The sequence below is a fragment of the Vulpes lagopus genome, chromosome 21 (assembly GCF_018345385.1).
Source record: "Vulpes lagopus strain Blue_001 chromosome 21, ASM1834538v1, whole genome shotgun sequence".
Lineage (NCBI taxonomy): Eukaryota > Metazoa > Chordata > Mammalia > Carnivora > Canidae > Vulpes > Vulpes lagopus.
This window is the reverse complement of record NC_054844.1, coordinates 27,411,705-27,429,967: the sequence shown is the minus strand read 5'-3', so window position 1 is coordinate 27,429,967 and position 18,263 is coordinate 27,411,705. Positions and strand designations below refer to the sequence as shown.

Sequence of the window (18,263 nt, the reverse complement as noted above, 5' to 3'; positions counted from 1 at the left end):
TAGGAGCACCTGGGTGGCTCAGTGATTGAGCATCTGCCTTTGCCTCATGTCTTGAGCCTGAGGTCTTGGGATCAGGTCCCTCATCGGGCTGCCCACGGGGAACCTGCTTCTCCCTCTGCCTATCTCTCTTCCTCTGTCTCTGTGTCTCTCATGAATAAATAAATACAATCTTTAAAAAACAAACAAACCAAAAAACCTAGTTTTTATTAAAATAGTTTATTATCTTTGATTCAATGAATGTCACACATACTGAGAGCTAGAAATTACCTTAAGAGGGATCCCTGGGTGGCTGAGCAGTTTAGCGCCTGCCTTTGACCCAGGGCATGATCCTAGAGTCCCGGATCGAGTCCCATGTCAGGCTCCTGGCATGGAGCCTGCTCCTCCCTCTGCCTGTGTCTCTGCCTCTCTCTCTCTCTCTCTCTATGTTCATCATGAATAAATAAATAAAATCTTAAAAAAAAAAGAGAAGAAATTACCTTAAGAAAGAACAATAAATAAACACAGTAATAAATAAAGCTGTGTAACGCTCATTACCTAAAGGTACTTGCATGTATGGAAAGCTATTAATCACAGTTTTTCTCAAGGAAGAAATCTGCTGAAATCGGAATGAGGGAATGGATTTTTAATCTTTTGAAAAATAAATAATTTATTTATAAATTAAAATACTTATTTATAAAATATGTGTTTTATAAATAAAATAATTATCAAATAAATTGATAAATTCAAATATTTATTTGAATTAAAATTATTCAAATATTTATTTGATAAATATTTTTTTATTTTTTAAACTTATTTATTTATTATTTATTTATTTATTTATTTATTTATTTATTAAAGGGAATGGATTTTTAGAGTGCCTACTCTGCCAGTTTGCGGGGCAGGGTGCAAAGGGACAGGAAGGCAGTTTACAAACCTCTGGTGGCTCTGTGCTATGTCAGCGTAACGAAATTGAAACTTTGTTTTTTTGGCCACCGTTTCCCTGCATCGCCCTAGGTTGTGCGCTAGAGGTTTCTTGGAGCTCCGGGAAGTGAAAGTGAAGCGACCCAGTTGGGGGCCGGGGGCGGGGTCCGCGTGGGGTGGGGTCCTCCCGCGCTCGTGCGCGCCTGGAGCTAGCTCCGCGCCCCCCAGGAACTCTCCGGATCGAGGTGCTATAGCAACTGGGAACCTGGTGCAGGTGTGAGCGCAGCCCTGGAGGGAGGAGCGTCGTCAGCCTGTTTACAGTCGCTGGCCTCGGTGAAAGTTGGAGCCTGAGAGGCTGTGGCCGCAGCAGTACATCCCGGTTCACCCTGTGGCTTCGCGCTCTTGCTCCCCCTCCCCGGCGTGCAGCCCGCGCAGCCCCTGCAGCCTCCCTCCCTCCCGAGCGCCTGCCCCGGCCTCTGACCCAGCTTGCCCAGGCCGCTCAGCTGTGAAAGGGCAGGCCTCCACCGAGAATCCCTCCTGCTGTGTCATCCCTGGGGGTTCCGCTTCTCCAGTGGCACTTTAACTGATATAAAGGGTCATCTCTGTGTTCCTTGAAGCGAATTTAGAATTCTAATGAATTTCTGTTCCTAAGTCAAATCTTCTATTCGGTCTTTCCCTAAGATCATTTCCCAGGGCACACAGGAATATTTTTGGACCATTGTAGAGCAGAATCAGAACATCTGGGGAAACTTAATCTGCAGCAGTAACCTTTTTTTTTTTTTTTTTTCTTTTTTTGCTTCTTTATCCTCCATTGGCCATGACCTGTTTTTTAACTCCGGAATCAGGACATTAAACACATTAAACATGTTAAGTCACTCTGTAGACACTTAATTGACACAGAACCAAGACCCATGATGGCCATAACCCTCACCATGACAAATGGCCTTGATTGATTTTAAAAGATGTTGAGCTTTTGAATTTTATTTCCACTCCATCCCTTTCCTCTTGAGAAGAAGCTCCTGCTGGATCGTTAGCAGTGCCATTCCACATCAGGAAGCAAGGAGAAGCTTCCTTCAACAAGAAAAAAAGCAGGTTTTTTTTTTTTTTTCCAAGGTAAAGACGGGAAACTAGGGCAAATTAAAGGACCTTAAACTCTTGGTTCTCATTCCATGTTTAGGCTACTAGATCATAGTAGTCTACCAGTTTGCTATAAAGGTTTGTCTTACTGAAGGCTTCTGATGGTGATATAAACCATAAGAGTGAAAGTGGGTGGTTTAAAATGTCAGAGTTAAAAAATAGAATATCTTAATATGTGCAGCTGTAAGGATTTGCAACATTTTAATGCTTGGATCTGGAGAGGGTTTTTTTTTTTTTTTTTTTTTTTGCAGCAGCAGTTTGCATCTTTTAGTCACAGATGAAAAGCCAACCATGAAAATCAGCTCTAGCCTCTGTGCCCAAAACCTAAAAGAAATGGTGGTGTGTTCATTTTGGTTCTATTCCTTTTGATTTGTCCCTCTTTGGAACTCATTTTGAGATAGTCTGTTGCAGCAGACCTGATAGGTTTGTGTTCTAAGTCTATGATGGAAACACATGGAGATTGTTTGGCTAGATTGTCTAGGGTGTTCAATGATAGATATAGCCAAGGAAAAATATGATTGGAGGCAATAAAGATTTTATAGAGAAAAATGAAGAAATGGCCTCTGAAAATTGCATGCCAAATTAAGGTTTATCTTAGAAACCCCAAAAGGAGGAGGTTAAGGTTGTTGTCCCTTAGCATATACCTTAGATGTGAAATAGGCTTTAGACCGCAGTCTGGCAGTGTAGGAAGGATGGAAAATGAGAGGAATATATTTTTGAATTATGAGGATTTTTATAGGTGAATCTCTGAGTGAAGGCTTGGAAAACACTTTTGGAAGCAATCTTTTTTTTTTTAAATCAACACATGTCTTTTCTGTCTTCCTTTGGAGCTACAAGTCATGTTTTTCCTAACTTTGAATATGTAGTCATTCCGCTTAAAAAGACAGGGACGAAGGGAGGAATGCTTGGTCATGCCAAAGCAATGGCACTGTTACTTTTCCAAATGAGAAGAAATGGCATCTGTTCTACAAGACCCAGTTGATCTGACCCCTGGCCACCCCTCTGACCTCTAGTCCATCAATCTGCACCTCCTTCTACTTCTGCTAGCATTATACAGTCCTGTGCCCTAATAGGCCATACCTGCTGCCTGGGACCCTTGCACTTTGCACTTCCTGGAATACTCTTCCCCTAGACCTGTACAGTCTTTGCTCTCTCGCCACCTTCAATCTCTGCTCAAATGTCACTTCCTCCTTGACACCTTCCCTGGCTTCCAATCCAAAATGGCAAACTCTCCTCTGTTTCATCCTCATTCTCTCACTCTCTGTTCTCTTTCTTTGCCTTAGTTCTCTGGCAACATGGATTTATTGTTGGTTTTTATCTTCTCTCACTACTGTGAAAGCTCCATCAGGTGTATCCTTAGCAGCTAGAACAGTGTCTGCCATGCAAAGTAGGGGCTTCATAAATGACTGTTGAAAGAGTGAATGAATTAATCATTTTTGTGAATGCTTAACTTTTTCAGGTAAATATTTAGGCAGAGCTACGCTTTTATAATATAAACAAAAAAAGTCTGCTTATTTCTTGGTTTATTTACCTTTATTCTTCTGTCAGAGAGAAGTGGAGGCAGGTAAAGAATTTCCTGGACAGGAATCCCTGGGTGGCTCAGCAGTTTATCACCTGCCTTCCGCCTGTGGTGTGATCCTGGAGTCCTAGGATCGAGTCCCACATCGGGCTCCCTGCATGGAGCCTGCTTCTCCCTCTGCCTGTGTCTCTGTCTCTCTCTCTCTGCCTCTCTCTCTCTTTCTCTCTGTGTGTGTCTCTCATGAATAAATAAATAAATAAAAATCTTTTAAAAAAACACAAACGCTTGGAATTTCCTGACTGATGGGAGTGTCTCTGTGGCTCACAGTGGGTCCCGAAACCACACTTGAGTTTATGGTAAGGAAGAGGTAACTCATAGTGGGCCTCCTGATACTTTCAGAAAGTGGGCTGGCTATGCTGGAAAGACCAAAGCATGTGTGATTAGAGAGATGGGACTTTGAGCTACATACCAGCCCTACTTTCCTTTTTTTTTTTTTTTTTTTTAAGATTTTATTTATTTATTCATAGAGACAGAGAGAGAGAGAGAGGCAGAGACACAGGCAGAGGGAGAAGCCGGCTCCATGCAGGGAGCCCGACTTGGACTCGATCCCGGGTCTCCAGGATCACATCCCGGGCTGCAGGCGGTGCTAAACTGCTGCGCCACCGGGGCTGCCCTAGCCCTACTTTCCAACCTCCAGGCAGGGTAGGTGGTGCTGGAGTTGGAGTTCAGTCACAAAGCCCATGATTGAATCAATCAACCTAAGTAATGAAACCTCAGTTAAAAACTTGACATTGAAGCTTGGTTGGGTTTCTCTGATTGGTAATCCTACATCATTGTGCTGAGGGGGTGTTGTGTCCTGAAGACATAAGAAGTTTGTGTTTGGAACCCTTCCAGACCTATCTCTATGAGTCTTTTCTTTTGACTGGCTTTGATTTATATCCTTTATAATAAAACTGAAATTATAAGTATATGCTTTCTTGAATTCTTTGAGTCATTCTTGGAAATTATCAAACCTGAAGGAATTATGGGAACCCCCAAATTTGTGGCCAGTTGGTCAGCAGTGCAGGTAGCCTGGGGAACATTGAACTTGCAGCTGGTGTCTGAAGGGAGTGGGGTCCGATGCGGCAGGACTTTCCCTCACCTGAACTCTGAGTAGTCACTGTTAGAAATTGTGCTGCCTCTAAGAACTTTACCAAACACTTACCTTTATTTTTTTATTTTTAAAGATTTTATTTATTTATTCATGAGAGACACAGAGAGAGAGATAGGCAGAAGCACAGGCAGAGGGAGAAGCAGGCTCCATGTAAGGAGCCTGACGTGGGACTCGATCCCAGGACTCCAGGATCATGCCCTGGGCCGAATGAAGGCAGACGCTCAACCACTGAGACACCCAGAGACCCCAACACTTACCTTTAAACAAAAACACATTTGCTAAAAATTGACAACTCAATTGTAGCTATAACACTATATTTATATTATATTTGATGTTGATCTGTTAATTTGTATTATTTGCTGACTCTGCTTTTGACAGTTTTTTCTGGGACTTGCTGTCTTCTAGATAGGGTGACAGATCTTGTCTTCAATTTCCCCACTGTTTCTTTGATGCAGTTGCTACTCTGGGCATTTATGTGACAATAGTGACAGTAACTGTAACTGCCCCCTGAATGGATGGGGGCTTCTCCTGAGAGGCTCCTCTTTCCTTGTTCCCTCCCCATAGCTTCCTCGTATCCAAGTGAGAATGGGATGCCTGGAACATTCATGCCCAAACCATGGATTTTGTTTGTGTCTCAGAGCACCAGCCTCCCTTCTGCACTGTTTGCATCAGTGCTTGCAAATCACATTCTTTGGTTCTTTGATACATTAAGTGATGATGATTTGCTGATTTATTCCTGATACTAGAGGGAATGCAGAAGAAGAGCAACCGAAATGATTAAGGGCCAGAGGGATTCTCCTTAGAGGAAAACGAGAAAAACCAGATGTTGTTATTTATTGGTTGAATGATCTAAGAAGACTATGGAAAGCACTTACAAGCATTTGAGAGCTGAGTGGATGGCAAGAGATGGGGAAGAAGAAAAATGAATGGCAGTAGAGGAAGACGGGAGAATGTGCTGTGTTCAGTTGTGGGCTGTGGAAACTCACAAGGAAAGTGTTGGAGAACCCATTATTGGGGACAGGGGAAACAGATGATAAAGGGGGGTACATTTTATTTTTTCTTTCCTCTGGTTTGTAATTCTTATTGGCAAAGAATGTATGTTGTGTCATTGCTGAGAAAATTGAATTTTCCTGGTAAGCGTGGCAAATGTACGTAGCCTTCCTTTAAGCTCTGCGACGCGTGTCTCATTGTTCTGAGTATCACCTGGTTCGAATCACTGGGTTTCTTGGGACAGATCTCTGGGTCCCATTTCAGATTTACTGCCTTGGGATATCTTGGGGGAGGGATGAGGGAATTAGCAATTGTAGCTAGCTCACCAGGGGATTCAGAATCCTGGGAACCACTGGGACTCAGTGGGAGCATATGTTACGTGAGGCTGAGATGCCAAATATCTCTGGTGTGATATAGAAAAAAGAATCCAAAAGCTCGTTGAAATAGGAATGTTGCAGTGCATTTATCACATGCCGCCTGCCCACACCTTCCTCCTACCACTCTACTACATTTCCTGAGAGGGCCAGAGGATTTTCCCTTCGCTGAGGCATTGAGAAATACATTAATGAGGGAGCACGTGCACCTCTTTGCCTTGGCCCTTTCTGTAGGCAAGTGTGATGTGGGTGATGCTGCGAATGAGGTGGGCTTTCTGATTTCAGTGGGGGTGATGGGATCCTGGAGAACCAGATGCCAGGTGGCAGAGCTTAGCTGCCAAAGACAAGGTGAGTGCGTTTACCGTGATAGGCAGCAGGGATGTAGTGATAATCAGAATGTTGTGACCCCCCTGGGAAGGATCACTGGTGGTGGCTAATTAATCACATTGTCCCTAGGAATGAAGTCGATGTGCAGCCCTCTTAAATGTTGCTTCATCTATATACCAGGAAAACTCGAGGTTCAGAGCCAAAAACCAGACTTGAGTCCACACAGGGGAGAATCATGACCTGTTATGCAGGTTCCAGACCTCTCTGCCAGTTTATTGAGGTAGAGCTGTTTGACTGGAGTGGAGTTGGGGTCCCCTGGAGGAAGGATCCTAGTATATTCCATAGTAGAAGTTTCTTCCAAGGATAAAGACTGTTTTTGTTCTTTTAAAAACAGAATTATTTTCCAAAGGAGAAAATTAAGAGTAAGGGGCTTTATCTAGAGCTCCAGGCTATGCGAGCCAGAGGGGCAGCTAATGGCTTTCTCCTCCTCCTCTGACTTTTTGGTGCTAAATTGTGTGACCCTGTGACCTTTTCTGGAAACCTGTGCCTTTTGATTGCTGTGAGCTCATTATAGCCTCACCTTTCTGGGCAGTTTTACAGGGAGGCAGAGGAGCTCAGATGGAGGAGGTGGATTTACGTTCATATTTGCCAAAGTCTGGAAGTCAGGCATGACCATTCAGATTTTTTTTTTTTCAAGATTTTATTTGTTAGAGAGAGAGAACAAGCATCGGTCGGGCAGGGGCAGAGGCAGAGGGAGAAGTACTCTCCCCACTAAGTGGGGAGCCTGATGTGGGGCTTAGTCCCAGGACCCTGGTATCATGACCTGAGCTAAAGGCAGATGCCTAATTGACTGAGCCACCCACGTGCCCTTATTCAGATTTTTTTCTGGAAGAAAACAATTTCCTACTGTTCAGTTTAGCTTTAAATTAGAAATGAAGGCTAAATCAAATAAAATTAGAGATTCTTACTGTTGAAAGGGAAATATGATCTTTTCAACTTCCCACTTGAGTTTATTTGCTCATTCAGTAAACTTTCATTTCGAATCTACTGTGTGCTAAGTGAGATGGATGAGAAAAAGAAATTAATTTTTTACAATGTATGAAAAAATGCCTATAATTTTTGAGGATTATAGTAGAAGAGTTTTTAAAAACTGAGGAAATGAAATAATGGAGTACCTTCAGGGTGACATGGAACCTGAGAGACCATGGAACCTGAGAGACCATTCTTCTTAGGTGGTATTTTGGGTGGGCTGTTTTCCATGCCTCTACGTGGACAATTCTGGTTATCCAAATACTAATTCTAGTCTTAAAACACTACTTCTTTCTTTGAGCTGAAGTCTGTTTCCTGGTAAGTTGGCTTGTATTGTGGCACATTGTGAGTACTCGTGCCATCTAAATGGGCACACATTTCCATGTAACCGTGTAGGCCCAGAATTGCCAGGTCTTCTAATATTTCAAGAGAAGCTGGAAATTTTTATATGAAATCATCTGTTTTAAAAGTGTTGGTAAATTAAAGAAAGAGAGAAGAGGCATCGAGGTGAAACAAAATAATTTGCATGCTAAACTTGGCCTGTGGGCAGTCTCTTTGCAACATGTTTATGGGCTGGATCTTCCTTTCCACTCTGAGAGCTACTTGAGTAAGTGCATTGCTTCACTCATTCATTCATTTATATGCATCCATCCATTTATCCACTTAATCTTGACAAGTGTGAACCAGGCATTACGTTGGACATAGCCATCGTATGGCAAAGATCCTTTCCCTTGGAGAATTTGGCATCATTTCTGTCATCTTTCTCAAGGCTGAGCATTCTTCATTTCCTGAAGCCTGCTTTCCTCAGGCATCTTTTTTTTTTTTTTTTTAAGATTTTATTTATTTATTTATTTATTTATTTATTTATTTATTTATTTTTAAAAAGATATTTATTTATTCATGAGAGACACAGAGAGAGAGGCAGAAACATAGGCAGAGAGAGAGAAGTAGGCTCCCTGTAGGCAGCCTGACACGGGACTCGATCCTGGGACTCCAGGATCATGCCCTGGGCTGAAGGCAGGCACTCAACCACTGAGCCACCCAGGCATCCCAAGATTTTATTTATTTATGTGAGAGAGGGAGAGAGATAGATAGCAACAAGAGAGCACAAGTGAGGAGAAGAGGGAGAAGCAGGCTCCCCACTGAGCAGGGACCTGACCCAATGGCAGATGCTCAACTGACTGAGCCATCCAGGGCAGCCCCCAAGGCCCAGTGGTTTAGCGCTGCCTACAGCCCAGGGTGTGATCCTGGGGGCCTGGGATTCGAGTCCCAAATCGAGCTCCCTGTGAGGAGCCTGCTTCTCCCTCTGCCTATGTCTCTGCCTCTCTCTCTCTTTCTCTCTGTGTCTCTCATGAATAAATAAATAAAATCTAAAAAAAAAAAAAGTGATTGGGCCATCCAGGCACCCCCCTGAGACATGAGACTCCCCATCCTTCCAGCATCCTGAAGCTCTCTTATGAAGATGCCCCAGAAACCCAGAGGGGCTGCTGTCCCACTCTGGATTCCACCTACCTTCTGTCTCGGGCACACAGGCAGGATCTTCCCTCTTTCCTATCTGTGCTCCTGGGAGAGTCTCCCATTGATTGATTTCTTTCTCTAATTATTTATCTGTTTAGTGTCCCTTTCTACTACTATGCTGTTAACTCTTTGGTAGCTGGTGCCATGTCTTCTCTTTGTATCTCTGGGCTCTACATAACATATAGTAGACATATAGTAGATACTCAATAAATTTAGTGAAATTATTTAGTGAAATTGAAGTGAAAACTATTTTGACTTGTGCAGTTCTTTTATGCAGTTTGGTCTGATAGCCAAGACACAATAACTCTTTGAATTTACAGTAAATTAACAGCCGTTGGGCAATACTATGTGTATCGTTTTAGTCTGGATTGCAAGTGTTTTGTTCTCCTTATGTCCATGTGTGAGACTTTACTCTTACCCATATTCTACGTGTAAGAATTAATTAATATCAAGCACTTCAACTCTTTGTGAATCTGAGTCTCTAAGACTAAGAATTAATTAACAGTATTAAGCACTTACGCATTTGTGAATCTTAGTCTCCTTAGTACAATGGACCCTCCTTCACAGATAAAGGTTTTCTGCAAGCTTGTTTAGCATACACAATAGATCTTGCTGAGTTTTTGATAGAAATATTGGACAGACCAGAGATAATGTCAGAATCTTGTGACTTACACTGAAGGTCTCCATCTAAGGAGACACTGGTTATTATTTAGCACTCTGTGTTTGCTACAGATCCATCTTGTATCTTGTACAAAAGGAGATTCTTAAATATTTTGATAAATGCCTTTGTTAAAATAAAGATGTATGGGACGCCTGGGTGGCTCAGCGGTTGAGCACCTGCCTTGAGCCCGGGGCATGATCCTGGAGTCCCGGGATCGAGTCCTGCATCAGGCTCCCTGCAGGAAGCCTGCTTCTCCCTCTGCCTGTTTCTCTGCCTCTCTCTCTCAGTGTCTCTCATGAATAAATAAATAAAATATTTAAAAAAAATAAAGATGTGATGTGTCTGTCGCACTCCCTGTTATATTAAAATGGCAGTTTAATTGGTTAAAACCCCTTTTTGTGAACCCATAGTGACTCCTAGGATCAGAGATTCTTTTTCCAGTGCTCACAGATTACATTCTGTGAGTATTTCATCTCAAGCTCATTTGTCTATAGTTTGGAGAGTTCATTCTCCATCTTTTTAGGTATTTGGGAAACTCTTCTAACTTTAGATTCTCAGTAATTTCTCAAAGCTTAGATTCACCAGTATCTGGTACCATGTGAGGGGCTTCCAGTTACCTTATTTAGCACTGCAGTGATTCCCCCATTCTGTAATTTATTTTTACATTTTGGGATGAAATTGAATTCACTTATAACACTAGGCATTTTGTCCTAATCAGTTTCCAGGAATAATAATTTGATGGCAGCTACAGTTGTAGTGAGCATAGCATAATGTATAAACTTGTCAAATCACTAAGTTGTACACTTGAAACTAATATAACATGGTATGTCAACTGTCTTGAAGAAAAAACAATCCCCCCTCCAATAATCTATATGGATAACACCTACACATTTTCAGGTATGATACATATGGACCACAAAGGTGACTCATGTACCATTTTTTGGAAGGGGAAAGTACCTCATAAAAGTGTGGTAATGATGTTACCACTGTTAATGATGCTTTTTACTTTTCAAGTGGTTGAGTAACAAATACTTTGGAAAAATAAGTCTTTTGTTCTCTTTTTGAAAGCAGTACTGTTAATTTGTAATCCAAAACTATGGTCTGAAGTATATTTGTGGGAACAATCAAATACATCTGGGATTTGGCTAGTTAGATGTCTTGCCTTCTCTTTATTGTCATTTCTATGATCATTACAGTAAGATGCATCCTTGTATATTAAAAAGAAAAGTCCTGTTTCTTCTTCTACATATGCTCAATACTTCTGACACCAGATGTGTAGGGTTTTTTCCCACCCTGACCAACTCTCAGTGTCCTACACTATCTGAGTGTCCTACAATTCAATTTAATTCTGACAGTGTCTATCTGGAGTTAGAATCAGATCCCCCAGGTCAAAGGCCATTTCCACAACGCTGATCTCATTTCAGACACCAGTTGTAGTTACTGGGTCCCTAGGTTGCCTTCCTTCTGTCCAACTTGGTTGCAAATTGAGAGTTCCCATGACCGCCTCCTCACGTTCAATAATTTGCTCTAACAGCTCACAGACCTCAGGGAAACACTTACTTAACGCTTGCTGGTGTATTATAGAAGGATATGACAAAGGATATGGATGAACAGCCAGATGAAGAGATCCTGAAGGGGTGGGGTCTGGAGGGTCCCAAGTGCAGGAACTTCTGTCCCCGTGGAATTGGGGTGTGCTGCCTGCCCAGCATGTTGATGTGTTCTCCAAACTGGAAGTTTTCCAAACCCTGTAGTTCAGGGATTTTTTATGGAAGCTTCATCAAGTAGGCATCATTGATAATGAACTCAATCTCTGATCCCTCTCCAATCTCCGAGGATAGAGGAGGGAAAAGGCTGAAAGTTCTAAGCTTCTAATCATAACTTGATCTCTCTGGTGACCAGCCCCCATCCAGATGCCATCCAGGTGCCCACTAGGAGTCACCTTATTAGAAAAATCATAATCCAACTACATGGGGCAGTTCCAAGTGATTTAAGAGTTCTGTGCAGGAATCAGAGCCAAAGATCAAATATTAGAACAAAATTCTCCTAGTTCCTTTCTCACTTAAGAAATTACAAAGGGTTTACAGTCTCTACCAGGAGTTGGGATAAAGACTAAAATACATATTTCCTGCTATATCGCAATGTTGTATCTGTTTATCTATGTCTATATCTGCATCTGTATCTATATATGTCTGTATCTATCTTTGAATGCTTTTCTAGTTATTTCCTTATGGAAAATTCCTAGAAGTGGAATTTTTGGTAAAAAATGATGTATTTTTTTTAAGATCTTATTTATTTATTCATGAGACACACACACACAGACACACACACACACACACACACAGAGGGGGGGTGGGGGAGAGGCAGAGGGAGAAGCAGGCTCCATGCCAGGAGCCTGACATGGGACTCGATCCCGGGTCTCCAGGGTCAGGCCCTGGGCTGAGGGTGGTGCTAAATGGCTGAGTCACCTGGGCTGCCCCAAAGTTATGTACTGCTTAAAGCCTTTGGTACACATTGATAAACTTGAGACCTTCCCATTTGACACTCACCACCTGATTGTAAGATTGCCTGTTTTGTCTCATTGTCATGGGTGTGCAGTTTAAATGGATGGCTTAGTTGGTCTGGAAAGTTTAGCCTGATGGAGTAGACAGTCGTATAAAACCAGCCTCAGGGGGATAGACTCTCTGGGAACTGCGCCTAAGTTCTCTGAGGAGAGGAATTGGTCTTGCCCTTCTCACAGCTCCACCATCCCGAGCTTTCTAATGTCAGCCTCTCTCTCGCCAGAGGTGCATCCTCCTGTGCTGCAATAGGATGCTCTTCTCAGGTCTCCCCTGCCCGCCCTCTAATTCACTGCCCAATTCTCTTTCCCTCTAGGGGTGCTGTTTCCCACACTCTCCTGTCTTTAGGATCCTGGGGCCTGCGCACATTTGTGGGTCTGCCAACATGCAGCTAGCTTGAATCTTGCTTGGGAGCCTTGAACTTGGATTCCACAGAGCAATGCATTTTTCTAGGCTTAGTGAGGACCATGATTACTTCGGTGGGAATGAAAATGGAGTCAACTAGTAACTGTGACATTTATATTCATGTGTCCAAATAAAGCTTGAGATGTTTAAAATTCTGTAGGTTAAATTCGTTCATGAATCAAGACAAGTATTTAGAATATGCATACGCCATCGCTCAAGTTGACTTTTACATTCTCAATTGTTTTGGCAAAGAGGAGGTATTTCTGTAAGAGAAGCAGATCAACGGCATGAGAATAAAGACATGGGATTACTGTTTCAGTAAAATGAGCTGGAATATAGACAGCTAACAAGCAGTCCCACTTAGGGTAAATATGCTCTCCTGAAAGAATCATACTCTGTACAACAGTATTTTTGCTAACCCCACAGAATCAGTTGGGGACATCATGTCCTGTTACTAAGTTTAAGCAATCTTCAGAAGTCTCTCTGTTCAGCATGTCTATCTCAGGAAAGTATTTTTTAAGATGTTGAACAATAAATTTATCTTTTTTTTTTCTTTGTAGAGTGAGGGAGAGAGAGAGCATGTGAATGGTGGGGGGAAAGGGTGCAGAGGGAGAGGGTGAGAGAGGATCTTGAGCAGGCTCCATGCCCAGCACAGAGCTGATGTGGGGTAGGATCCTGCGAACCTGAGATCATGACCTGAGCCGAAATGAGGAGTCATATTCTTTTTTTTTTTTTAATTTATTTATGATAGTCACAGAGAGAGAGAGAGAGAGAGAGAGAGAGAGAGAGACAGGCAGAGACACAGGCAGAGGGAGAAGCAGGCTCCATGCACTGGGAGCCCGATGTGGGATTTGATCCCGGGTCTCCAGGATCGTGCCCTGGGCCAAAGGCAGGCGCCAAACCGCTGCGCCACCCAGGGATCCCGAGGAGTCAGATTCTTAACCAACTGAGCCACCCAAGCTCATACATTTCCCTTTTTTCTGTGATTCTTCTTAGTTTCTTCGTCATATTCCTAGTATTCAGATTTTGAGATCTATGGGAATTTATGTTAGAAAATATTTAATACAAATTCTAAAATGATGTGCTTTTGCTCATCCTTTTAATTTCAGCTGCAGCTGGTAATAGCCTCTTCAGATGCCTGGAAGATCCCTTGTGGGCTGGTAATTAACGATCATTCCAGGTGCATAAGCTGGAAATTTGGTTCCTGGTGTGCACTCTGGGTGAGAGAACATGTTCATGCTTGGTTTGTCCCAACTGTGACCACAGTCACAGTCTCGTGGATTTTTTTCTCCTCTCCAGTGGCTTCGGCTCTGACCCACAGCACTGTGGACTTGCCTTTGAACACTCAGCTCCTTGGGAAGAGCCAGGAGTGAAAGTAAGAGTATCACGGAGTTGTTCACATTAGCCACATTAGCCTCGGCCCCTGCCTGCCTGCCTTCTCAGTGAGGCCACAGAGTTTTCTGGAGTAATATTGTATTGCATTTGCAATGGTTTCTGCAGATAGGAAGATCCTAGGGAAAAACAAGAGTCCCACATCTATGTTAGGAGATGATGTTAGGAGTCATTTAAAAATAATCGATGGTATAGCTAATCTTTTAAAATGATTGATTCCCTCTGCTTTCCTTGTGCTTAGGTTTGGTTTGCAGCTGATTGCATTTTTGTTCTTGTCTTTTTTTACAGGCTAAACATATTTCTGACTGGCATGAACCCATTCTACTTTCACGCAGTGAATGTGGTTTTACACTGCCTGGTGACTCTTGTCTTAATGTACACCTGTGACAAAGCTGTCTTCAGGAATCGAGGACTTGCTTTTGCTACAGCATTGCTTTTTGCTGTGCATCCTATTCACACGGAGGCGGTGAGTATCATTGGACCTCAGTGAAACAAGGAACTAAAAAAAAAAGCTCAACTGATCTTTTTTTTTTTCCTCCTTTCAAAACCATGTGAATTCAAAGCTCCACTGAAGTGTTTATCTTTATATATAAATCATTCTGCTTGACAGCTTATCTTTTTGAATGTTCACATGGCCTTCACAATTTAACTGCTTTTCCAAATAACCACTGTTATTATTACATATAGTAATAAATGGCCACAGCTCTTTATTTGAAGAAAATTTAAGTTCTAATGTGTTTTAAACAGCACAGGGCATTTTGAGGTACTTGTCATGCTGAGGCATTGTTCCTGCTCTACATTTGTATTGTAGCTTTTCTCTCTCTGCTTTATATTTATAATATTTGTAGTGTTGAATTGTGAGTGCAAGGGGAGACTAAAAAGTTAGACTGATGTTCTTCAAGTTAGAAAGACAGACTTACAGTAGGGACTTAGAAATAAGTTTCCTGGGGCACCTGGGTGGCTCAGGTGGTTAAGCGTCTGCCTTTGGCTCAGGTCATGATCCCAGGTTCCTGGGATCAAGTCCCACATCGGGCTCCCTGCTCAGTGGGGAGTCTGTTTCTCCCTCTCCCCACTGCTCCCCTGCTCATCCTCTCTCTCTCAAAGGAAGAAAGAAAGATTTCCAATTATTTCTTGTGAAGTGTAGTTATTTGGTGGATGATGAAAATTTATTTGAAAACTATAGATGGTTCAGATCTGTGGTCCTCTTTGAAATATGGACTTCATCATGCACCAATAAGACATTATCAAGTTACCTTATTTCATGGCTCAGTAACCACAGTTGGCTTATTTTATCCTTATTGCTAGGGACAGACAAAGACTTTCCAAGGGGCTCATGGGCCCCACGGTTTTAAAAGAATCCTTTCCAGAGCCTTGGCTTGTGTCTGGACACTTGCTTATAGTTCATCTGTCTGAGAACGTACTCAGTCGAGGTCAAGGTGTCAGGTTGGTTCTCCTCTGCATCCTCCTAATTTTTTCAGTTGTCCTAATTGGAAAAAAAAAAAAAAAGGAGTATCTCACCTACATCAGAATTTTACTATGCCCCGGGTGTACAAATCCCTGAGGTACCTTATAAAGAAGCAATTTAATATATTGGTGTCAGCAAAGCCTCCTTCAGTTAAGGCATCACAGACTTGGAGTAGGGCTTCATATTGCTCCGTCTTATACGTATTTCTGAAAGGAATGGAGCATGGCATTAGAAGTAGGGTATGGTGGCCTGTGTTGATCTTCTGAATTCAGAAGTGAGATGGTTGTCATGGGGATGCATAATACATTCATTTGAACTGACACAAAAAGCCTAATTTGGCCAATTGGTTTTGTAATGAGGACTGGTTTTGCCAGTTAGGCTATAAGATGGACATTTTCCACCAACAATATTCTACATCTGTCAGCCCAAGGTTTTGACATAAATATATTTGGAGTGAGTGACAAAAAATCATCTTACTAAAAAATTACATTACTTACGGTAAAATTTCCAGCCTTTTCTTGAATATTTTAGACTGAAAAGGTGCCTGTAAGTGGAAGGCTATGCGGTATAAGTAATAGTCCTTTGGGAAGTCTTGGTGAAGCCATTTTTGCTTTACTGCTAGGAAACTATGAAAACAAATGACTCTAATGACAGGTAACTCTCCTAATGGGTACACTGGATTTATTTGCTTTCAACCAAATGAAAGGAGAATCTGATTGAGTTGTCAGCTGGTAGATCATTGCAGACAACTTAGTGTTCAAAGAATTAAGTCATTGCCATAGCATGGCTACTTCTGTCTCATTTATTTATGTGAACAGTTCTATAAAGATGAAAGCTAGGAATGGAACTGATACTGCATGCTTTCTTATACTGACCTAAAGTAATATTCAGGGGGATCCCTGGATGGCTCAAAGGTTTAGTGCCTGCCTTCGGCCCAGGGTGTGGTCCTGGAGTCCCGGGATCGAGTCCCACATCGGGCTCCCTGCATGGAGCCTGCTTCTGCCTGTGTCTCAGCCTCTCTCTCTCTCTGTGTGTCTGTCATGAATAAAAAAATAAAATCTTAAAAAAAAAAAGTCATATTCAGCCAATAATTGTATTTACTGAAAAGAATCATCAGGTGTCCAGGTGGCTCAGTCGGTTGAACATCCGACTCTTGATTTTAGCTCAAGTCATAATCTCAGGGTCGTGGGATCAAGCTCCACATCAGGCTCTGTGCTCAGCAGGGAGTCTGCATGAGATTCTCTCTCTCTTTCTGCCTCTCTTTTCTTTCTCTCTCAAACAAATAAACAAATAAATAAATCTTAAAAAAAAAAAAAACCTGCTGCATTTGTGTTATTAAGAAGTATACTTTTAGGGGTTCCCTGGGTGGCTCAGCAGTTTATTGCCTGCCTTTAGCCCAGGGCATGATCCTGGAATCCTGGGATCAAGTCCCAGATCGGGCTCCCTGCATGGAGCCTGCTTCTCCCTCTGCCTGTGTCTCTGACTCTCTCTCTCTCTGTCTCTCATGAATAAATAAATAAAATCTTAAAAAAAAAAGAAGTATAGTTTTATATCTAAGAGCTATTTATCATTTTTCTAATTTATGATGTGTTGAGTAATTGTATCTTAATACTAAGTGGGGTAACTTTCCTATGATCACAGGAATTACATAATTATATAAAATTATATAAAATTAATTTAAATATGTAGTTATTTTTATTACAGAGAGAGAGAAGATGATCGTTAAAATATTTTTAAGCATAACTATACAATACATTAAGAATGCCAAGGGGGAGATAAAATACAGAAATAAGAGTTCAAGGGGAATAGGTGTGAAATGTCTGCCATTTAAAGAAGAGCCTGTTCATGTTTGTGTAAATAGAAAATAATGAGTTTCAAATTGCAGTGGTAAATTTCAGATTCCATTTGGTATATTTAAAACAGTAATAATATGGCCTTATTTTAAAATGTCAGTACTTACAATGCATGGGAACCTAGAGCCCTTCAAGTATTTAAAATTATGATGAAAAATTTTAGATATGAATTTTAAAAGGTGAGAGAGATACCTAAGTTTTTAATATTCTTTTTGGAAGTCCCATGAAGTGAAATAATCAAGGACTGATTACTATTCCTAGCCATATAGGATACATGACGCCAGGTCGAAGTATAGTGGAAAATATGTGTTTGGAGTGTCTTGGGAAAAATGTTTGTAGAAAGAACAAAAGAATAGGATAATAACAGTCTTAATTTTATGCTTGCAGAGAGGGAGAGCAGGTAACCTTGGACAGTGTGATCACAAGCTGGTAGAGATTGGTGGAATTCTAAGAAAAAGGACAAATCCTTTTAGCAAGATGACCTTTAAGAAAAAGTTTCAATAAGCTAATCAAAAAAATCCATGATAACACAATTATAGGGACAAAAGAGTCTGAGAGCTAGGCATTTAGGGAAAAATTTTAGAGAAATTGTTTGTATTCACAAGGGATGAGAAAAGTGTAAGAAGGAGGTGAAGAAATTTGACTTAAATAACAATCTATACTATCAAGTAAAATCAGGAGACTATTATCCAATTATAAGTATTAATTTAGGTTTCTAAGGAAGAAGAGAAATATAAAAACACATTGTATTACAGAAGACTTAATGATAAATTATTATTATTATTTTTTTAAAAGATCATAGTGTGGCTAGAGAGAGAAACAGGGATATATCTCCCCCTTGCTAAAGAAGAACAACATGGTGACCATAAGTAATCTCAGGAAGGATGGAGGATTTACATTTTTTGTGGGGGAGGGGTTTTGTTTAGACATGTTGGTATGATTAAGGATTTATTTCCTTAATTACGTAATCAACATGTAGTAAATG

General features: G+C 41.4%; 1 protein-coding gene across 3 annotated transcripts in view; it reads left to right on the top strand.

Annotated features, from left to right (window-relative positions):
- TMTC1 (transmembrane O-mannosyltransferase targeting cadherins 1) overlaps positions 1–18,263 on the top strand; it is a 265,261-nt gene that overhangs the window by 8,251 nt on the left and 238,747 nt on the right. For all 3 annotated transcript variants that reach the window (XM_041735889.1, XM_041735890.1, XM_041735888.1), the window contains exon 2: positions 14,249–14,426. In XM_041735889.1, coding sequence (XP_041591823.1) covers positions 14,249–14,426 — 178 coding nt within the window. The remainder of the gene's footprint in view (positions 1–14,248; positions 14,427–18,263) is intronic.